At 54.5% G+C, this 23,340-nt stretch overlaps 1 protein-coding gene across 1 annotated transcript; it reads right to left on the bottom strand.

Annotated features, from left to right (window-relative positions):
• Positions 1-812: 812 nt before the first annotated feature.
• On the bottom strand, positions 813-16,805 carry WNT2B (Wnt family member 2B). Its single transcript, XM_053964192.1, has 5 exons — positions 16,423-16,805; positions 5,369-5,589; positions 3,544-3,821; positions 2,884-3,148; positions 813-1,842 (listed from the first exon to the last, which is right to left on the bottom strand). Exons 1-5 carry the CDS (start codon positions 16,584-16,586, stop codon positions 1,613-1,615), a joined length of 1,158 nt encoding a protein of 385 aa, XP_053820167.1. The 5' UTR covers positions 16,587-16,805; the 3' UTR covers positions 813-1,612.
• Positions 16,806-23,340: the final 6,535 nt, after the last annotated feature.

Below are 23,340 nucleotides of genomic sequence, written 5' to 3'. Positions count from 1 at the left end.
AGGGTGTGCTCTGCACACCCCAGCCCTTACTGGAGGGACAAGACCATGATCAGGGATGCTGCTCATGTGCTTGGAATTTTCCTCATTTCCAGCCTCGACTGCAGCTTTGTGCTCTGTGGTGGGATCTTCAGTGAGTCTGGTCATTGGGGAGAGCAAGATAACACACCCTTGCTTACAGCATCACTGAGGGTGCATCCACCACAATGAGCGTGTTCCTCCGTTGGGATCTTCCCCCTTTGGTTATTTCTGGCCAGCAACATTTTCCTTTTACTCTGGATGCATTGAGTTGTGCAATCACAGTGCGGCCTCATCGGCTGGGCCCTTCTCTTAACAACCTCTTGACTTTTTTGCTAATTTGGCTGTGGGCTTTCATCAGTTATAAAACAGTGACACAGTATGTGACTATTGCATTCTCCTGCCTTGACTCACTGGCTGTGATTCCAGAGCAGTGACCCCCCTGCTGCTAGCTGGAGCAGCCCTCCGTGACTCGGCTTCAGGAATATGGGATGGGAAAGCTTGCACACAGACCGTGACAGGCTGTGCAAATGTTAGTCCAAATGCCACAATAAGTCTGCCCTGTCCAACCCGGCCTTGAACACTTTTGGGGATGGGGCATTCACATGTCGTGAAGTGTGATCCTACTGAGAAAGGATTCCCCTGGGGCTTTGGGTGCTCAACTCTGTAGGAAGCTTTGGGACAGCAGGAGCTGCAGACAGCAGGGAAGAGAAACGCTGTGGGCTGGTTCCTGCTCTGGGGATGTGCCCAACTGAGTGTGTAGGAATTCAAAAAACAAAGGACATAATTTTCTGGTACAGGTTTATAATGAATTTTGACTTAAAATAATAAGCAGTATACACAACATACACGTGAGTTGTACAGAGATGCTGTTGTATCGTTGACTTCAGAACCTACCAGTAAGTTCACAGGTTTCATTTGCTCTCTCAAGCCCTGTATGTCCACCAGCATTTAGAGGTGGCCTTTGTCTCTGTGCAGTCCTTCAGGGTTCAGTTCCAAGTTACAGCTCCACTTGTTCCTGGTGCTGGGGACACAGGGAGAAGCCTCATGCAGAGGTGACTCTTGCTCAGTGGTGTTAGTGATGTGTCAGGTCTGCTCAAGGGAAACACAGGTATCATGGAACTGTCTTACAGATTCACAACACCCTTCCTCTGGCCTTGCAAAAAAGAAAAAGCAAGAATGCTTTTGCAGGAGTGGATTATTCTGAACTAGTGTTTTTCGCTGGTGAAGCTTTACTGTAACGTAGATTCTCTGGGGAGGTGCAGGATTCCTCAGCCATCACGTCCTGACAGTCAGTCCTCTGAGTCTCTACTGGTCGCACCATCCCTTTGTGAAGAGAACCTTTGTAGGTTCACAGTTCAAGCAAGGATCGCAGCCTCCTGCTGGGTCGGGGATTAGTTTTGCTGAGCACGTCGAAGGGCCCACAGTACCTCCTGGGAACTGTAGTCCTTTCCTTAGTGCTCTGTAGAATTAATTAAATAAAAGCCATGCAGTTGAACTACAGCTCCCAGAACATCGTGGCCCTCAGGGCACAGGGGTTTAAAAAAAATTGCAAGGGGGGGTGGCAGTGGCTTCTTCCCTCAGTGCTCCTGTCTCATCAGGTCTGGTCCAACCACTCAGCCCGTTTGGGTGCTTTACACGTGTGCACATCCACAGTGTCCTCGCACTCCTTGCAGCGCACAGCGCAGCACCAGTGGAACTTGCACTCGCACTTGGTGACGCGGGTGACGCGCGTGGTGTCGTACCCCCGCCCGCAGCACATCACCTCGCAGCCGTCCGTCCCGCGGGACACCTTGTTGCACACCCGGCCAGCCGTGCCCAGGGAGCCTGGGGAGGGAAGCGAGAGCAGGTCAGGGTGTTCTCCCTCGTGTTCCAGCACTCCCCCGCCCACCCACCCGCAGGGGTAACTGGTGAGACTGGGCATCTCCATCTGCAGTGGGGACCTTGGGTGTGCCTGCTTTAGTGGGGAAATCCCCTTGTTCTGTCACAGCATGTGCTGCAGTGGGGTCTCCAAAGGCACCACTTCGAAGCCTGTGTTTGCTGTGCTTTGTGGGCATGGGATGCCACAAACCCAGCCAGGGATGCAGCTTTGATGTCTCTCATGTCCCTCCTGATGGAGGGTTGGAATGAGATGATCTTTCACATCCCTTCCAACCCAAAACCTTCTGAGTTTCTATGACAATCTGCATGGCCCCCTTCCCATGCCCACTGCTAGAGCCTGTGTTTGCTGCTGCCAGAGCATAAGAGCGGAAGGGGACAGGGATGGGCTCTCTGCAGCCCCTCTGTGCCTTGGGGACCCCCTGGAACAGTGTGTGCCCACCGAGCCAGGTTTTGCAGCTGACAAAGCTCAGAATGCCCTCTCTGCTTAGGCTGAGGATGGCAGGACCATGTTCTCCCCACTGAACTCCCATGGCTGCTGCAAACTAAACTGGGAGTGCTCCAGGCTGAGAAATGATTGATCATCTCTGCAGGAGTCCAGCAGCCCTGATGCCTCTTCCCTGCTCTCATCCCAGCCTCGGGCTGTGTTCAGAGGAACAGTCTGTGCATGAAACAGGCTCTTTGTTGCCTGTTCAAGGGAGCTTTGCTCTGCAGAAGATGGGCTCTGAGGATACACTCCACTTCTGTGATGACCAGAAGCCTGAGGGGTCTGGGGCCTTGGTGTAAAGCCCGGGGATTTCGGACAAACACAGTCCTGCCTGTGCAGGTGTGGGGTGCTGTGGGGACTCTTGGGTCTGGGTAACCCCTTCTCCAAAGACTGGGGTTGAGTGGGGGAACTGAGCCCCCAGGCTGGGCTACCTGGGAGCTGCTGGCCTGATGGGAAGGGAGGAAGAGATGCTTTTGAGTAATGACTGGAGCTCCAGGTTTTACCTGCTGACTTGTCCATCACGCAGTAATCAGGTGAGTTCTCAAAATACACCAGATCTGTTTTTGTGGGCTTCCTGAAGTTCTTGTTAGCCACTGTGAAGCCAGTGCCATCCTGATTCATCGTCACCTGGATGGCCCCATTGTATTTCTTCCTTAGGTAATCCCCTGTTTTTCGAAAATCTGACATTGCCAGCCAACAAGTCCTTAGTGTGCAGGAGCCGCTGACCCCATGGCATTTGCACTCCAGCTTCAGGAAGCGCTTCACAGCCTGTGGAAAGAGAGATGGGTGAGGACCAGTGGTCACCCTGGGCATCACATACTGCAGCAGTGTCTGCTCATTCCTGGTGCAGCTTATCAGCCCTTGGCTGTGTGGGATGGGGCTCCTAATTGGAGACAGGGGCTGTGTATGGAGGTCACCAATGCCAACATCAGCAAGGAGACAGGAGGCAAAGGTGAGCGAGGTCCTGCCATTCCCTAGGGCAAGGCATGCAGGGGAGCACTGGGAAGGCAGGGCAGCATCCAGCCTTATCCAGAGCAGGAACTGCCCTCCAAAGATGCCGAGGTCCCGTTTCTCTGGCCAAGCTGTTCCGGCTGCCCAGTCCCCTCCGGAAGGTCCCAGTGGGACAGGCGAGCACGGAGCTCTGCTGCAGGGGCTGCACTCACCATCCTCCCGCAGCGGTTGTTGTGCAGGTTCATCAGCGCCCGGGCATCCTTCACTTTTTTCTCCTTGGCATCCACAAAGGCTTTGGCAAAGCGGATCCCGTAGTTGATGTTGTCGCTGCAGCCGCCCCAGTCGAACTCCCCGCGCTCGTCCTTGGAGCGGCCCCTCTTGAGTGGGTCACAGCTGCAGACCTTGAGGTCCCCTTGGCTGCACGCCCGCGTGATGGCATAGACCACCCCGGCCGAGGAGATGGCGTAGACAAAGGCGGCCTCCCTGCTGCCTGCCACGGGGAGAGAAACAGGAACGGGGAGTGAGCGTGCCAGGCTCTGCCAAGTGCCTGCAGCCCATGAAGAACCGGGGCTTGGGGAGCGAGACAATCCTTTATGTGGATAAGCCAAGCCTAGCCATCTCTGCTGACCACAGCGTGCAGCCTCGGCTGCCCTGGAGCCCTTCAGACTAATTGCAATGCTCAGGGTAGATGCCCACGGGCGGCGAGACCAGCCAGCATCCTTCTGCCAGGGCCACTCCCCTCCCTCCCGGCGGAGCGCAGAGGCAGCGCCTGCTCCGGCCGGGCTCGGCTCTTCCCGCGCAGCACAGCTTGCCGCCTGCTATTTTGTGTCTCTGGTTCAAGTTCGCAGCTGTTTTTATAATGTTGTAAAAGAAGCTGCAAATCAAAACCATGTTAGTCTTCATTTCGAGAGCCTTTGAAAGCAACTTCAAAGGCAGCAGAGCTCTCTTTGGGCCTCGCAGGATGGGGCTGTGGCGAGGAGCTTTCATCATTCCCCATCCTTTGCCAGGAAAGGATGCGAGCAGGAGAAAAGGTGCTGTGATGGGAACAGAGAGGCTGAGCAGGGAGGCTGCAGCATGGCGGGGTGAATGCTGCATTCAGCATTCCAGTCCCCTTCCCTCCAGTCAGAGCGGGCATCTGGCTTGTGGCTCTGCTGCTTGTCCACCCCACGGGCAGCTGCCCCATCCCCCCGCCAGCTAGGAGCAAGCCCCCCACTCACCGGCTCCTTCTGTGGCACTCACGTGTCCTCCATACGAGCTGCGAGTGGAAAGATTCTTCCAGCCGCTTTTGATTTGGAGGCCACATGGCTGGATGCTCCCGGCACGTCATGGGATGCAGCAGCATCTGTCCTGCAGTGCTGCTGCCTGTGCCGGGGCTTGTGCTGGCTCCCAGGGCCTGTTTGCTCCCAGAGCACTCTCGGGGCAGCTGGAGCCCATGGTGCTGCTCCTGCTCTGGAACTGCCCCACCCCTGTCCCCGTCGTGCCTTTCCTCTTTGTTCCTTGGGTACATTTCACATTTCTTGGGTGTATCCCTGCTTGTGTTGTATCTGTCCCTCACCTGGAGTGGGAAGGTCTCTCCTGGGCAGGGCCATGCCCAGTCCTTTGTGCAGGGCTGGCACCTGCCCCGTAGCCATGGTCCTCCTCCACCTCAGAGCCTGAAGCAAGGATTGGAGCTGCATCTGTGCCTTGCCTCCCTTGCCATGCAAGGGAACAGCCAGTTCCCACGTGAATTGCTGAGTCCTGGCCAACCCCACTCTCCAAATATTTATATATCCCATTACTGTTTACATATGAGCCTGTTCTCCGGAGGTGTCTCCTCCTTCCCCCTTCTCCCCCAGTGCTCCCCCTGCTCCATCTCATCTGGTGCAGCCATTCCAAGCGCAGTGCTCTGCTCCCATTACTACTTGATTAATTTACAAGGAAAGGCAAAGCTCTCCTCAGGGAGTAATCCAAGCCACCGGGCATGGCAGCCCAGTGGGAGGAGCGACTCCCAGGAGGACAAGTCCCATGGTGGTGGGAAGGGGACAGGGCAGAACCTACTTCGCAGCATGACCCGGCCAAAGACAGTGTGGTCGCGGTCCAGGGTGCTGCAGTTCCAGCGGTGGTGCCGGAATTGGTGCTGGCACTCCCGGATCCACTCCTTGGCTCCCTCCCCAACTGACTGCATGATGTCAGGGTACCTCTGGCAGAGCTGTCGCTGCTTGTTCACCAGCCCGGGGATGTTATCACAGATCACCCTGGCGCCCAGTGCCCCGATGTACCTGCAAGAGAGAACGGTTCCACTTTACTGCCCTGCCTGCAGAGGGGAGTCACAGAATCACTGAACATCCTGGGTGGGATGGGACCCACAAGGATCATCGAGTCCAACTCCTGGCCCTGCACAGGACACCCCCAAAATCCCACCCTGTGACTGAGAGTATTGGCTAAACACTTCTTGAACTCTGGCAGCCTTGGGGCCACAACTACTGCACTGGGGAGCCTGTTCAGTGCCCGACTACCTTCTGGGAGAAGAACATTTTCCTGATATCCTAAACCTCCCCTGACACAGCTCCAGGCATTGCCTTGGTTCCTGTCCCTAGTCACCGAGAGCAGAGATCAGAGCTGCCCCTCCACTACCCCTCAGGAGGAAGTTGCAGACCCCAATGAGGTCTGACCTCAATCTCCTCTAGCTGAACAAACCAAGCAACTCCAGGTCCTCACTCTGCTTGGTGGGTCTTTTATTGAAGTCTAGTTTCCCTCTTTCCTTTCTAGCTGTGTCAGAACTGCTCCAGGCTCTGCCCCGAGTGCCTCTACACAGAAATGTGCCCCCTTGCAGTATCCCCTTGGCACGGGCAAGCTGTGAGGCACATGTCAAGACCTGCCTGGGGCTGTGGTTCAGACAGGCAGGACACAGGGACAGGGCACAGTCTTTTTGTTTAATAAAATAATCCTGAGATGCATGAGCCAGGAGCAAGCAGAGCTTTTCTCATTGTGTGCATCACTGCAGGAAGGAGCAGGGAGACTGTGGAGCCCATCTCCCCCAGCAGACAGCTCTGGGTGCTGTGAGTCATGGGATGTCTCCCATAAGCCTGGCCTGTGTCAGCTCCTGGGGCAGCAGCAGAGAAACTTGCTGATGTGCAAAACCTCCCTCCCACCCTCTTCCCAACATCCCAGCCCCGCGCTGTCGCCCAGCCCTGCTGAGCACAGCAGGATGGAGCCCAGCTGAGCCCAGTGTGGCTCGTGCAGGCTCTGTCCTTTCTCCTGCCTGCATTCATCAGGAATGTCCATGGCACAGACACCTACGGCATGCGCGGGTGAGGGAGGAAGAGGAGCAGGCTTCACCAGCTGGTGCCGCACTCCTCACCCACACTGCTATCCCCCAGCTGTCGATTTCTCTCTGTGCATCTCCTGAACATTTACTCTCGTGCCCCGAAGCTCCATAACTGGCAGAACTAAGCTGTGGCTCCTATCTTGCCTGTATCCCACCTGTATCCTGGTCCTCTCCCTGCAGCGGTGGGGAGAGAGCAGGAACTCGGAGCAGAAAGACAAGGCACAAACAGCAGCCTGCCAGAGCCTGGCTGAGCCCATGGGCAATTTTCCACAGCCACGGGGGAGGGACCTGAGCTCTGCCCCACACTCTCTCCCCATCCCGGACAATGGCAGCAACATGGAATTTTCCATCCCAGTCAGCTCCCGCCTGCACCACCCGCTCACCCCTCTGGCTGCTTGTGCTTGAGGATGATTTTTTGCCGCAGAGCACGGAGCTGGGATTCTGGCTGGAAGGGATGAGGTTTGGGTGATATTCAGATTTTTTCTAACCCCCAGACTGGAAGCGAAATCCTTCCTTCAATAATAATAAAAAGCAATAAGCTTGGACAATATTTCATTGTCTGTCTCTGGACATGTTCTCTCAGTTCTATCCACCCCAGAGAGAGCTCCCAGGCTCAGGAACACCCTGCAAGCATAGAAAGCAATGGGATCTGCTCCCTCTTTTAAAATATTTTGTTTAAATGCTGGCAGAAGCACAAGGTCATCTCGGGCTGGAGCTGAGGATAATAAACCCAGCTCCCCATGGCTTTGCAAGCCCAGACTCCGAGGGGCAGTGAGCATTATTGTCACAGACATGCTCACCAGCCTTTCATCCTGAAGCAGAGGAACAGGGAAGCAGCAGAAGTTGTTTAGGAAAGAAAAGCCAACAGGAGCTCCCCGAGCACTGCCGACTGCGGATGTTTCACTGCCTTGCTCGTGCCAGACTGAGAGCAGCCCATTCCTTCCCATGGGGGCAGGGCAGAGCAGCATCCCACCAGCTGGATGATGGCAGGGTGACATCGACTGGGACTGCAGAATTCCTTCCGGGAAGCATGGTCAGGTCCCCAGCCCTAAATTCATTCTGCCCAGCAAGGATGGGGATGGCTGGCTTATCCCTGCCTGTGTTGGCAAGAACAATGATGAGATGCTGGGAGGCAGCAGGTTGCAGGATGGAGGTTCAGAAGTAGCCAAAGCTCCTCTTTGCTGGAGAAAAGTGATGCCGGGGAAGCTGGGAAAGGTAAAATGTTCTGCGATGGGCCACCTCAGCAGGGACCTTCTGGGGCTGGGGCACTGGCCTCCAGTCACAGCAGTGGGCTGCGAGTGGGCTGGGACACAGCAGCTGGCAGCAGAGCTGCCTCCCAGACTGGAGAGTGATGGATAAAGCACTAACACCATCCCCTGGGAGACCGAGATCAAGGGAAACCCTCCAGACAAGATAAACACTAGGCACTCCCTTTTTCACACTGGAAGCTAATTACTTCTTCTTAATTCTCCTGCCAAATACCCAGATCAGAGCAAACATTATCAGCAGGAGAAAGTGGAGGGAGAGCAGTGCGAAGGGCACCAACTGCTGCAGTAGCAGCTCACCATGCACATCCCGGAAGGGCCAGGGTCAGTGGCTGCATCTCCCTTTGCCTGTGGCAGCACATTTACAACAGCACCTACAGCATTCCATCAGAGTTTATGTATTGAAATCTAACACAACTAAAGGGAAAATTCCTCCCATGTCCTGGAAAGGCTGTGGTTGTCTCGGCAAAGACAAAAGCTTCCACTTGGTGAGAAATGCTCCAGTAGAGTTCAGTTACTCTGAAATAGAGCAAGACGAGGAACATCAGAAAATTCTGCCAAGCAGAGTTTTGGGAGGGAAAAAACCCAAACATTTGTTTTGGATAGATGAAAGTATCCCTTCAAATTTTATTTCTCAAAATCTGTGACATTTTGAAAACATTGCAATAGGAAAGACAATGGATATTCTGAGAAGTCCCTAGCTGCCTTATCAGAACTTTGTTTTCAAACAAATGAAGCTGTGCTGGAAGTGGGGAACACTTCTGCAGTGCTGTTCTCTGGGGTAATCTGCATTTTTCTAGCTGAAAAAAAACCCATAAACCCCAAGCCCTGAGTTCAGAAGAGTCTGTGGGAGATAACTTCTCCTGATGCTGGAGGCTACTCAGGCCTGAACTTCAGGGTTGGGAGGAGAGAGGCAGGAGCTGGGCAGCCTGCAGTGAGGAGGAGCTGGAAGGCAGGGAAGAAGGGAGTGGATAATTAAGTGCATGTGGGGATAACAATCCCCCACCCTGTCCAACAGAATTCCATATGCTGCTGCCTCCTGAGGGTGTGTAAAGCCCTGGCATCGCCCTTTGCCAAGTGCAGAGCTGTTTGCCCAGCTTGGGTGAGGGGCTGGCACAATCCCTGGGCTGCGTGATGCTGCAGTGTCACCTCTTGCCGATCAGTGTACAATTCCCAGCTAGGTGCATTCCCCACGTTCCCCCAGAGCCGGGTGCGAGGGTGTGAGGGGCCGTGCTGCGGGACGCTGCGCTGCCTCTCTCGCCCTTCCTTCCCTGCTCCTCGCAGGGCGGCTACAACAGCAGAGGATGGAGACTTTCTCTTCCAGGGGCAGGTGCTTCTGGAGCCTGCGAGGTCAAGCCCTCCTCTCTCCCTGCAGGCTGCAGGGCTGCATCCGGAGGCTCGGCTGCAGCAAGCTCACCCCAACATCCCGCGAGTGCCGAGCTCCAGGAACAGGAGACAACCGTCAGGCGCTGCCTTCCAAGCTGTTGTTCTTGTGGAGAGTCTGCTGACTTTGGCTCTTGTAAACAAGAGAAACCTAAATTGCTTCTAAGATAAACATGCAAATCAGAGGCAGACGCATCTATTTAGCTGGCAGCGTGCAGGCTGTGCTAGCCCCCTCCACAGCTCGGCTGTCCCGCTCCTGGGCTCCCCGCTCCTGGGCCCGGCCTCGCCCAGGACTCGCAGCTCCTGGGGCCATGGCGTGTCTCTGCCCTCTGCTCAGGTGACAGTCTGAACAGCTCCTCCCTGCACGTGCTCACTGGGAGACATCAGCTGGGAAATGTCTCTTGGAAATTGAGGTTTTGAAGAAAGAAGTTAATTTAATGGGAATTCATAAAATTACATGGAACCGGAAACTGTCCCGTTGCTCTTCCATAATACCAAGGTGTTCCTGCAAAGTGAGTGAGTGCCCTAATTCAGCTTCCAATGAAATTTATACTAGACACTGCTTTAGCTAGGATTTGATTTTTCACCATTTCATAAGGCATTGGAAAACCTATTTGAACATGACTTGATTTTAAAAGGGAAATCTTTGGAATTGCCATTCTCAGACAAATCAACATTTTAGTGCTCTGAATTAAAACAGCTGCTTGAAACATCATAAAATCCCACTGTGGGTTGCACCAATACCATTAAAGGCACAGTTTTAAATTAGTTTAATAGAAGCTAAGCTTAACTGAAAACACTGTCACAACTTTACCCCCGGCTGCTCCCAGGGGTTCTGGACAATCTCTGCTTCTGAGGTTTGCTGAGATCTCTGAGGCTGAGAAGAGAACATGGTCTGGCTTCTTGGTGGCATCAGAGGCTGTTGGAGTCCATCCCCTGGGAAGAGTGATTCAGTTCCCCATTGATCTGTAACAGCTTTGGCAGTCCTGAAGGATCAGCTTGGGAGCCAAGCTACCCTGGCCTCTGGTCTCTTCCCATCCCACTGAGTCCTCATGAAATCTGTATTTTGGAGGGAGGCTGGAAAGCCATAGCCAGCTATTTGAGACAGCTTGTGCAGATAGGATCAAATCCAACATCCCTGCCTCTTTGCCTGCTAAAGAGCAAATTCCATCATGCCTGGCAGCATTTCACCTCCTCAAGTTCTTTGCATACTTCCCAAGGATGCTGCACCTTCCTTCCTCTGCTCTCCCTGCTGTGGCAGACAATTTACAGCCAACTGCCAAGCACTTTGGGTTGCAAGGTGCTATAAACATCTGAGATATTATTTTAGTATTACAAACCCTGAGTACTTTATTAAGCCCCACTGGGAACAGGGCCATCCTGGCCTGCTGGAATTGTTAACGCCTTTGAGTGATTAATAGTCCTAATTTCCTCACTTACAGCCACTATGCTGCAGGTTGAAAGCCTTAGTCTCACTTCAATAATTTTTAATATCATAATGCTGAGCCACTACCAGTGCCACTCAGGGGACATGTTTTTCATTTTCTGCACCATCTTTCTCTTTCTTGTGCATCCCTCTTTTAAAGTTGCCTGCCTTCAGATCCTGGTCAGAGTCCCCTCTCTGTGGTTTTCCTGCACCCCGTGCAGTCATTGGGATGTAGTTTCTGTGAGAAGGACTGAAACACTGTGGTCCTGGGGAGAGGGAGCAGATGGGTGCTGCAGTTTGTTGTCCCCCGGGCGGCTGTGGGAGGCTTTGCTGTTGGCATCTTGCATAACAGTAACCTGAACACTTTGGTCAGCACTGGGTTAAAGCTGTTCCTCAGGGACATTGTTGCTGGTGCATGAATACAAAATAATTGCTCATTAAAAATATGCTCTACCCTTAAGAACCAATTTTATTTTCTCCCCAGATCTCAAAGTCCTTTGCTAAAAGGTGGGGAGGTAAGACAGCCTTTGGTAATAAATCTGGATGTACAATTCTCTTTTCCATGGCATACCCTGTGTGTTGGGTGTGAGCTGCTCCGAGAAGAAGCTGTGTTTCCATGGGCTCTGGCCCAGCACAGGTATCCTCATGGCACTGCTGAAATCACTTTTGGTAGTAGTAAAAGCTAATGACTTTGGAAAAGCAGAAGGATTTTTTTTTTTCCTTCTGTATTTCTTTCTGAGAAAGATTTCCCATAGGTGAAAGTGACCCTAATGAAAAATGGACTGAGCAGCACAGTTAGGATTATTATAACAGCACAGAGTGACTGAGAGAACCCATCTGTTCCATCCACCCTAACCAAGAACACCAGGGCTGCTGCAAAGGCCACGGGGTTCATTCTCCATCAGTCTGACATTACTTTAAAACTTATTTTTCACAGCATGGCTGCCTGGACAGCCGGAGCTATGGAGCGCCTCAGGATAAAGACTTCCTGGTCACTGACCTCCTGCTTTTATTGCCATGCAAAGTGCTCTGCAACAACAAACTGACAGCCGGGGCGAGCGCCCGGAGATCTGCGTGTCCCAAGTGCTGCACGTCCTCTCCCCTTGGAGGTGGCAAGTTCCGCTCCTGGAACTTTGTCCCCTGTCCCTGCCCATGGCAAAGGGGCTGGAACTAGATGCTTTAAGGTCCCTTCCAACCCATTCTGTGATTCTCTGATTCTGTATGGTGCCTGCAGCAGTGCCACGACTGAAAGGGTGATGAGCTGCTCTGCTGCAGAAGCACTGGTGGCGGAGGCAACAGCTCATCCACGGCGCAGGATGGGATCACAGCTACGGACACACAGCCCTCGGAGCCCCCACACAGCCTGCGAGACCCTCTATGAGCAAAGCCCTCCGGGGGCTGCTGTGGGCCTGCCCAGCTGAGGCTGGCACGGAGAGGAGGAGCGGCGCCCCCGCGCCCCAGAGGGTCACACGGCGGGCTGTGGAGCTCCTCCATGCAGCTGTCTTTCCCTTGGCTTAATTTCAAAAATTCCTATTTATGCTATTTCCCCTCCCACACACCTTAGCATGATGCCTGCTTAAATGAGCTTCTCTCTCCTCTATCCTATATCCACACGTGTGTGTGGCTCCATTTTTCCACCGCTCCTTGTACCTATCCACTGTAGCTGGATCACGGACAGCACTGGTGTCACAGTGGAAATACACGGCAAATACTGGAGAAGAACACTGGAGGGAGCACAGCCAACAACCCATCCTGGTGGGAATGTCTCCTTCTCCATCTGCAGTGGGGGTGTCCCTGCCAAACCCTTGGCCAGAGCCGTGTCCAGGGGTTGCGCTGGCACAGAGGGAGCCTGGGCACTCCTGCTTCATGATTTGCCCGCGGTATGTTTTCCATGCCCATAAACACACTCTTCCTTCCCTGGCCAAGGAAGGGAGCTGGACCATGATGGCTGCCTGACTCTGGACTGGTCATCCCTCAAACTCCCCATATGTGCATCACACCCCGGGATGCAGCAGCTCTCTTGGAGCCCCCGTATCCTGACAGCACCAAGGGCAGCCCCATGTGGTTGCCAGGCTCCCACACGCTCCCCAACCCACACCCAAACTTGCAATCCTCTTCCTTCCACAGATTTGTTTTATCTTTTTGGGGGCCTGATGCCTCCCATCTGTTCCAATGCCAAATGAAATTAAATATTTGTAGTTTCCAAGGGCTGTGGTTAGCAATAAACAAGTTAGCTAACAAGGATTTGGTGTGCTGGGGAACTGGGGGGGTGTCCGTGTGGGTTGCGGGAGAGTGAGTGTGTGTGAGAGTGGGATGCAGAGGGGGATGCAGGGCATTGTGTACATTTTTCTTTAACCAAACCTTTAATTTTAGAATGGCTTTCCACACCAGAACGGCTCGCCGGGCTCTCAATAGCGAGCAAACTCTACTTAGTTATTTACAACAAGTTTGTTTATTGCACAGTTTATGTTTATAAGCAACATTTGTCTAACCTCCCAAATCTTTCCAAAGGAATTTCGGAGGCCGCTATTGGGGCCTGACGGCCTCTGGCGGCGCGGGGCACAGCCCTGCCAGCCGCCGTCCCCCGGACGATGCAGCTCTCCCTACTGCACGCAAGTGTAAACGGGATTTAGGGATTTTCCCGTTGCATTCCTTCTTAATTTCTGTCTGTGTTTCAGCTGGTATTTTGTTGCTAAGTAACACTTTGGAGTTTGGAAGCATTTATGCAAGGGTGCTGCTCCCCACAGCCACAGCCACCCCGCTGCCACTGTTAGTCACAGCGGCCTCGGAGCCCGGCCACCACCACACAGGCCAAAACCACACTGTCCCCAACCTGTCCCCTCTGCCTGTGCTCTGAGCACGTGCACACGCGCACACACAACCCACAGCCACTCTTTTGGATGCCAAAGTTCACCAATTCCTGACATTTATGTGAGGCGGTTGGGCCATGCCTGACGTCACTGAAAATTAATAATTTGCCGTTGTTTAGAAGAAACATTTGGTTGATATTTCCTTTCCATGTACTGTGATCAGAGGAGACCCAATTTTTCCTATTAAACTACTTAAAAAGTTGACTCTGAAAATGAGAAGCATTTCCTCTAGTTCCACAAGTTTATTGTGTGTGAATCCCTAAAAGAATTTGGCAATAATAATTAAAATAAGGAAGGATGATGCACCACCAAATGTATTTACTGTATTATCAGTGGTGCTAAAGATGTGCTTGGAAACCTATGCAAATCACTGAATAACTTTTTTCCCAAGCCACAGCTGGTTGAAACCATTTTCAGTAAAACACAATTTCATCTAAACACGCTATTTTATCAGGACTGACACGTCCAGCACAACAGCGCTCAGTTCAATTTAAGCTTTTCTTAGGAATGTTCTGCTTTCCAGAAGAGAAAGTTCAATTGAAAGTGTGAATCTTAAGAGTTTAATATATTCCATTTCTAATTGTTTTTGTTTTAAAAGTCATGTATTTAAGGTCCTTGGGACCAATACTGCTTGGTTAAAACGTGCAAGGCACGGTGCCTGGCTGCACCGTGGCCGTGGGGCTGCGTGGGGCTGCCCAGCCGCAGACAAGCACAGCTCCCCGGGGCTGCCCTGCTCTCCTCTCCCCTCGAGCTGCCAGCCGGGGATCAGCCTGCAAGCTGAGAGCACAAACTGCTGTGGGAGCTAAATCTAGCTTCCTCCAAACAAGCCACAGCTACTGAGGCTTTAAACGTGGCTGGTTTTCCTCCCGCTTGCTGGGAAGCGACACGCACTTGGAACGAGGGCAGACCGCGGCGGAGCCGTGGGGGGAGAAGTGGGGTACGACAGCAAGGGAAATAGGTGGTTTAACACTCCTCCTAAAGAAGGAATTTTCACCCTTCAGGCAGCATTCATGTGTGTTACCAGAACTGCCCATCTCTGGACAGATGATGCTGTGACTACTCCATTCCTCCTTTTTTTCCCAGCCATGTTATCCCATGCACCCACTCCTCAGCTCTAACGAACCTCTGTTTCTCCAGCCTCTGTGATAATGGAAATAATCCTGCTTCTCCACTGTCCCTTCCTTCCTTCCCCAGCTTTTCGCATTTGAGCAACTTCACCTTGCCCACGGAGCCAATCCTGCCTTCACCTGCCCTGCTGGGTTGGGGCAGAGCTGGCTCTGGAAGCCAGGTCAGTGCTTGTATCAACCTGAGACTCCCCAACAATGACTCATTTTCTCTCCCAGTGATTCCAGTTCCCCTCAGCTGACCAGGCTTTGGGAAAGTTCCTCTGGGCATGGCTGTGAACAGCCTTGCTGTTTCTACTTTCCATTTGTCCCCCAAAGCATTTTCTGGTCTCTTGAAGAGGTTGCTTTTGTGCTCGGTTGCCACCAGTTGCCCGAGCAGTCTGTCCCCAGAGCTCCCACTCCTTCCCTAGCCCCACAGCTTTCCCACCAGCCCTTCTCACCCTGGAATCGCTCTTGTAGGGATGCCAGCCCGGCCAGGGCTGCCACACGCCCAGACGTGCTCTCAAACACCGGGAATACTTGTGCTATCTGCATGACTATTAAGTGCTCCCGGCCCCTTACAGAGTGCTCCACGGTAGCTGAGAATTTCCAGAAACTGCCACTTTCTTTCAGTGGCAGATGGGTTGAATTTGATTAAGTTTTGCCTCATCCACCGTGATCTGTTAATGATGATGAGATTGGCATGGAAAACACTGTTTTCCACAAGATTAGAGAGGACTTTAATAGGGTGGGGGACACTGAGGACTTTACTGCAGCCAACTATTTTTTTTCTCCAGTGTTACTGAACTACCGAAACAGCACAGGGTCACTTGGAAAGCTTCTCGATCCTTGTTTTCCTAATTACTGTCATTCTGCATAGATGAAGTTTCATTGTTACACGAACCGGGGCAGGAGGAGACTAATATCCAGAAGGTTTTTGTTATGGCGTCATTTCTGTCTCTTACAAAGCCTCATCTTATCTAAAGGAAGGGGGACATCAACTTTCTTCGCTTCCCAGGAGCAAAGTAAATAACTGTGCAGGCAACACCACAGCCCGTGGGGATGGGAGCTCCGGCGGGGTCAGGGTGGATCAGGGGATCCAAGCTGCTGTCTCTTCCCCTGTCCAAACCGTACCGCGGGGCTCATCCTGCTCCTCGCCGTGTGCGGGGAGGGAAGGCTGTCAGAGGTGTCACAGCGCATGGGGTTCGGCTCCCCGACAGAGCCGGAGGTCCCCGCAGCAAATCCCATTCCCAGGGAAGGAGCGGCGGCATTTTCGGGGCGCGGGGTGCCCGTGACCACTGCGGTGACGGCGCCCCGGAGAAAGACTCGGTACCGGCCCCGGGGCGGTTCCGTGTCCGCCGCTCCACGCCGCTCTGCTCTGGGAGCCCAGGACGCAGCCGGAGCCGCGCAGGTGGAGCCGCGGGGAGCCCGCACAGGCCCGGCCGGTCCCGCCGGCTTCCACGGCCGCACGTCGGGCGCTGGGCGCCGGCTCCGGCGCTGCGGGGCTCGCTGCGCTCCCGCCGGCGCTGCCCCGTCCCCTAGCCGGTCTTCCCCGTCTCCATCCCCATCCACGTCCCCACCCCGTCCCCGTTCCCGAGCCATTCCCGTTTTCATCCCTATCTCCATCCCCGTCTCCATCTCCATCCCCGTCCCTCGACCGCGCCCCGCGCATCTCCCGCCCGCGGTGGCCCGGGGACCGTCGGGGTGGCGGCGCCGCCGTCGCGGGGACTCACTCACCACCACGAGGAGTCGGCGCGGGGCGTCAGGGCAAGCAGGAGGAGAACGAGAGGAAGGCAAAGCCGGGGGGCCGCGCCCGCCGTCCGAGGGAAGGCTCCGCACTCCGCACGCCCGGGGGCCACGGCAATCCCAGGAGACGCTTCCAGGCCGTTTGGGCTGAGCATATCTCTCCGGGGCGGGGTCCAGACGGAGAAATGACCGGGGAAGGGGGTCCTGCCCGCGCTCCCCTCGGGGCACTGCCCGTCACGGCCCCGCGGCGCGTCCGCCGGCTCCGCGCTGCTGAGCGAGCCCCGGCTGGGCCCCCGCGCCCAGGCTCATGCTGCCGCGGGGGGCGGCGGGGGGGCCTCCCCGCGGGGCTGGGGGGCGCTCAGCGGGGCCGGCACCCCCCGAGCGGCGCGGGGCGGGCGGCGAAGCCCGGCCGGGCCATGGAGGTCCTTGCGCGGAGGGCGAGGGCGCTCTGGGGATGGGAGCGCGGGGGCCGCGGCCAAATATTGCCGGAGCCCGCCGTGCTGCGGGCTCTCATTGGGCAGAGTCAGAGACGCGGAGCCGCCGCTCCGGCCGGACAGACCCCCGCCTCCCCGAGGGCACGTCGGACAGCCCCCTCCGGGCTCCTGCCCCCGCCGCCGCCCCGCACCGGGGCCGCTCCCACCGCCGCGCCTGCACCCGCGGGGATGCGGCGCGGAGCCGCCGGTCGCGGCCGCCCCGTCGGGCCCCGTCCGGGGAAGGGGCTCAGCGGCGCGGCAGGATGCGGGATGCGGGATGCGGGATGCGGGAGCCGGGGCCGGCTCCGCCCGCGCTCGCCCCCGCCAGGTGTCACTGCTGGGTGGGAAACCGCGGGTGAGCCGCGCTCCGCGGGGCTCCGCGGGGCTCCGCGCCCCCCCCGGCGGCTGTGTCCGCCTGTCGCAGCTCCCGCGGCCCCGGGGCGGGCAGGAGCGGGCAACGCACGGAGACCGCCTCGCCGGGAGCTGGCGGCTTCGCTGCGGGGCGGCCGGGAGGGTCTCAGCCATGGGGCAGAGGCGGTGCAGACCCCACAGGTGCCCGGGGACCTGCAGGGAGCGGTCTGGGGGACAGGGACATAGTGGGCATACACTCCCTGGGATGGTGCTGGCCACAGCAAGAGTCATCATCGGGTATCAGTGTCCAAGCCCAGACACAGCCCTTTGCACTAATTTGGCAAGGGCTCTCCCTTCTCTACGTGCCTCTGTCACCTGTGGCTGTGGGAGAGGGAGAACTAGTGCATGAGCTGCCCTGGACTCGCAGCTTTCCTTCCTTCATCACCCTAAAACTGGTGACTAACAGCTGGTGAAGACCAGCCTTGCCTGGCAGTTCCCTCTTCCCCATGCAGTCCCTGGCTGGTCCTTCCACACCATGGAGGTGAGCAGGCATTTTGGTAACCTCTCATTGTCAGCCACATTCGTGATATACCTCATTAATTACTGGAATTCTAAATCCCATTATCCACCAAAGTCCTTTCCACATTGCCAGAGCCCTCAGCTGCCCCCTCCCCTCGAGCCAGCTCTGCTCACTCTGCTCTTTCCTTCCTATTCCTGTTGTTCACATCAGAGAGAGACTTCCCCAGCCTGGGAGAAATAGGGACTAGAAACTCACACATGGTTATAAACCCAATTATACTTCAGAAAACTGCAGTGACAGAAAGCTGGTGCTGGTGGGGTGCTGTCCTTTTGTCCGAGTGCCCACACAGAATATTGCATTACAGCTTATCCCCAAAGTGGTGGCACTGAAAAGGCTGATATTTATAGACTGTGGAAGGCTGTGAATTTGTTTAGAAGACCCATCACAGTGGGCAGAATGCTGGACGCTCTGCTGTGGCCGTTCTGTGGGCTTTTCTCTGTTCCTGTGTTGTTTCTACACAAAGACAGGAGCCTGAGTACTCTGTATCCTGCTCTCATGGCAAGGGAAAGGGAGGAGGTGACAAGCACGGTGTTCATGTGAATGTGCAGGTCTTGGCTGTGATGTGGTGCTGGGCAAGAGACCTCTGGCTCGGGCTGAAACTCAGGATGAGAGCAAGGGGCAGCAGTGCAGGCAGCAGTGCCAGCCCTGGCAGGGGAGGGTGATGGTGTCTGCAGGAGGGATCACAGCTGAATTTTGGTGTGGAAGTGAAATGCTCAGGCTGGGCTTCTCTGTCAGCCTGGTGGCTTATTTGAGGCTTCTCCCCATAACACCCACCTGACAGCCCATGGACTGCCCTGGGTTTGTACGAGGCTCTCCTTGCGTTGGGCATTGGAGAGGCCAGGGCAGCTCTCACTCCTCCAACTGGGCAGAGCCTCACGTTTGATCTTCCATTCAAATTAGCAGTGCTCAGGGTGACTGGGTGCTTCATCCACATGAGCTGTGGTGAGTAAATAAACAAGGCTCTGCTTTCAAAGGCTTTCACAATTCATTAACTTCAAAAGAACGGGCTCTCTATTTTCTTAGCAGGTCGGTCATTCCACAGACTTACTCTGGGTGCTGAAGGTGGTGACTGGTCATGCCAGGACACTGGGGCAGCTGCTGCAGGGCCCGGTGTCACACACAGAGCTGTGGCGAGGGGCAGAGGAACAGTCCATGGCCAGTGCTATGCCTAAGGAGGAGAACAGGGTAAGTAAATGCATGGGCAAGACTGGTCTGTAGCATTCCCTGCTCCAAAGAGCTGATCCATAGGTGGCATCCAGCCTGCAGTGTGCTCAAGGCACCATCAGACAGGGTGTGCAAGCCATGGATGGGTATCAGATCCACCCCTTCTCTGCAGAAGTCCCCCCATCTTTGCTGGAGGTGAATGAAGTGGGATGTCGCCTGCCCTGCCCTCTCCAGCTGTGTCTCCTGCTGGGTTCCCGCTGTCACTGCAGCCGCAGGCGCTGCGTGCCGGGCGGAGGCGGCGGCGGGGCTGCTGCCGTGCCTCCGAACGCCCGTGCTGGGCACCGCCAGGGAGCTCACCTCTCACGTGGCAGCCCCAGGAATAACTCAGAGCCTTGCATAATCACAGCTGCCTGAAACCCCAGGGGAAAAATCACTGTCCTGGGATAACCCTCAGTGCCAGGCTGGCTCACCTCATGGGAAACCCTTTTTCTGCGGGAACAAAGACCCATTATAGACATTTATTGGGAACTTATTTTGGGGTTGATAATGCAGCTCAACCAAGCCCCTGGACTTGTAGAGAAGGGACTGGTGAGGGGCTGTGAGCTGCTGGGACCGCAGCCTCCATCAAGGTCATTTTCTCTCCAGCCACAGCACAGCAGGGGACACAGTGCTGACATTGTCACTGCCCTGTACAGTGGCACCAGTGGAGCCCCAGGAGAGAGTTGGTCTTGAGACAGGCAGTTCTGCTCCATGCTGGGGTATCTGCTGCTGGCAGAGCTGGTCCTGGACCCTCACATTCCCCAGACTGTGCCAAGGAGGATGCTCAGGAGCAGTTCCAGCTGTCTGGAGACAGGGCAGGGGTTCCTTTCTGGGGTGGGTAAGGGGTTCCTTGCTGAGGGGCTACACTAAGACATGAGGGCCATGGGAGCCCAGGGCCCTCTGCAAGCTGCGCCTGATCCAGCAAAGGCGAGCATGTGGTTGGTGCTGAGTCCTGGTGATTCCAGCTCTTGGCTGCGGTAGGAAGGTCTTTTATCCCACAAAAGAGCACAGCTCCCAACGGCTGAGTAGTCCCCAGTTAGCCCCTGGTATCTCCTCGGGCTCTGAGATGGTAAGAATGCATTTTGGATAGATGCAAATAACCAGAGCAATGAACTGACCTTTCGATGTGGCCCCCACCTCCATAGAAACAGAAGCCAAACAAACAGGCACAGGGCAGTCCTGTTAGCAGAGTGACAGCGTGTGCTTAGTTAGTCTATCTTCTGCTTCCAGTGTTAATTGCTTTGTTCCTTCTCAGATTAGTTGATGAATTGCTGTGTGGACATGCAGTGCCTCGCCTTGCAGCCATGTGGTGTGTGTAACCCTTTGGCCTCCGTTGCCATCTGAGCACAGACATTGTGGGGACATCTTCGCTCCCACATGTGCCCACTGGTGCCCAGTTGGAGCTGAGCAGCTCCTGCCTGGTAGATGTGGGAAGGGGATCAGGCTGTATTCAACTGCAAGCAGGAGTAAAGATGAAATAGTGAAATTAAAACCCTGATGTCAGACGTGTGTTTCCAACCAGCAGCTTTTGTGCCTTCCCGACGCCTTTGCCGGGTGTGGTGTACTGGAAAGAACTGGTTTCCCATCACGAGATCCATCCCATACTATGGCATCAGCTCGGACCTGGCTCCATCCCTCCCTTGCTTGCCCACTAGACCGACAGGCTTCTGTTGGAGCTGCTCAATGTGCCCGAGCGCCCAGGTTCAGATGGATCACCTCAAATCCAGCTGTGTTAGACATAGAAGTCACCCAAGGCCAGAAATGGTGCAATAACACCTAAAAATACCCACGCTGTGCCGAGCAGCCCCGGTTTCCATCATCCTGCAGAGGCATCTGTGTATTGTGCGTGCGGGAGAGCCGGGGAGAAAGCGGCCATAAATCTGCCGGGCCGCTCCCGGCCGGTCCCCCGCCGGCCGCCGGCCGGGGCTGTCTGGCGGGCGAGCCCCGCCTGTCATCGGCACATCAGACGGGGCTGACATTTGACAGGCCTGTGGAAAAACACGGCGTGACATCACGCAGAGACACCAGCCCACTGATTAATCTCCGAGGTCAGTGGCTGCTTTATTTTTAACCAGGGAAGGGTTTGAGGTGGGTTTTTACAGGAATGGAGCAGCATGGGCTGCCTGTTCCTCATCCCCGGAACAGCTGCCTTCCCATGCACACCTCTGCCTCCTCTGGACACTACCGGAGCAGCTGAAATGGGGCTCAGGGGCACCACAATGAAGCCTGAACCAGCACTAGAGACCAGCTGGAGGGACTGATCCCACTGTGGCACCGGTGCACCTTGTCTGGATTCCAGCTGTTTTCTTTGCTCCTGGAGTTTCTCATTACCCTCCCCAGCAGACACAGCTCAGTTCCCCCCAGAACACAGCACATCAAACTTGAAATGCTTTGTGAAACTCTGTCAAGCTTTGGAGGAAAATGAAGGTGGTCCCCAGGGCAAAAACATTCTATTTCTTCAATTTCAAAACAACATTTCCCATTTCCAAAGGCTATTTGCTCTGTGGTTTTTAACATTTTCTCTCTGCTTTATAACACAAACCAAAATTACAGTTAAAATAATATATTTTGAGTTTATCAGTTTGAGGCATTTCAAGCCATCAATTTCTCTAGGTTTTATTTTACAGATAACCTGGAAAACTTTGGGGTGGGTGATTCTGAATTGGAACAGAAACAGGTTTCAAAATGTTTTGCAAAGGCAGAACTTCATCCCTGTTGCCAAGTGGGAAGTGGCCAAGGGAGAAAAAAAGCCCTATCAGGTATATCTCTAGCATTGTTTCTAAGTGGAGAATTTTCTCTGTGATTAATGAAAATGGGGAAATAGGGCCAAATCCTTCACGTGCTTTGACCGCAAAGCTTGTACAAACACGCTGCTTGGGCTTTGGCTGGAATGACCAGGTTTAATTAGCTCTCTCCTATCTAGGGATGCGGGCTGTTGCTGTCAGTGCAGGGAGGGATTTATGTTCCCTTTTCCTCAGGAATATGATCAGTGTCTGAGTATTAAGAATAATCATTGCACTAATGTAAGGCAAATTTCTTATCCTACAGCGCTGATAGTGAGGGGGACGCTGTGAGCCACGGGTGGGTCAGATGGGTGCCTGACAGCGAGGAGGATTTAATGCTGCTGCCATGAGCCCACGCTCAGCTCCTGGGCACAGGGGTCACCTTCTCCTGGGTGGAGGTGGCCCACCTGGGCAAAGGTGACCCATGCTGCGCTTATGCAGCCTCACCCCCAGTCCTGGGTGCACCTTTGAGCACCACAGTACAGGAAAGTTATAAAGCTGTTAGAGACTGTCCAAATGAGACACATGAAGATGGTGAAAGGTCTAAAGGAGCCATACAATGAGTGGCTGAGATTATTTGCTTTGTTCAGCCAAGCGAGGAGCAGCTCCTGGGCTGGTGGCATCACTGCAGCAGCTTTCCTGATCGAAGTTCCCACAGGTGTTTTCTGCCCTTTGAAGCAGTTCATGCTGTGCTGCCCCACACCTGACCCATCCTTGCTGCCTGCTCCCTATTGAAGCCTCGTGTGGTCACTGAGTCCTGATGAATCTTCACTGAACTGCTTGAGGTTTTGCAACTTAGCATGGTGGGGAATTTGGAAGGAGAAAGAAAGTGGAATAAGCGAGGAAGTGTGGAGAGCCCTAGCGTAACTCCAAACTAGGGCAGGAAATGCACCACACATAGCTCTAACCTTATCATCCAGGATGGATTTTAAGTGCTTCTTCAGTGACTCATAATCCCTGAAAGGGTTTGAAGGACTGTCTGCCAGAGAGGAAAGGCCAGAGAGCTCAGATCAGATAACAGGTTATTACAAAGCCCTCACGCTGCCGTGGGGCATCTGCCAGGGCAGCAGCCAGGGCTGGTCGGCTGTGGGTAGGCAAAAAATATGGTCTCTCAAGTGTGGTTCAGGTAGCCAGGAGGTAGAGAACAGGGCTTCTTTCTCCTCTTACTGATCACAGAATCACAGATTGGTTGGGGTTGGAAAGGACCTCAAAGACCATCGTGGTCTGACGCCCTGCCATGGGCAGGGACACTTTCCACTAGAACAGGGTGCTCCGTGGCATGTCCAGACTGGCTTAGAATCTCAGGAATGGAGCAAGGTTCATACTCAGTCCTGGACATTCTCATTCCATGGGCACTTTTGGTGCCTCTTGCCACCTTCAGAAATTTCTTGTGAAGTTTAGTGGTTCCTTGGACCCTGCCTTCCGGACTCAGCTGAGGATGGGGGAAAATACAGTCTGAAACACACATTACTGAGCAAAACCCACTGCAAAAAGCCCTTTCTGTATTGTGCCTTACATG

The sequence above is a fragment of the Vidua chalybeata genome, chromosome 24 (genome assembly GCF_026979565.1).
Source record: "Vidua chalybeata isolate OUT-0048 chromosome 24, bVidCha1 merged haplotype, whole genome shotgun sequence".
In the NCBI taxonomy this organism is placed as follows: domain Eukaryota; kingdom Metazoa; phylum Chordata; class Aves; order Passeriformes; family Viduidae; genus Vidua; species Vidua chalybeata.
Note: the sequence above shows the minus strand (reverse complement) of the source record. Positions and strands in the feature narration are given on the sequence as shown.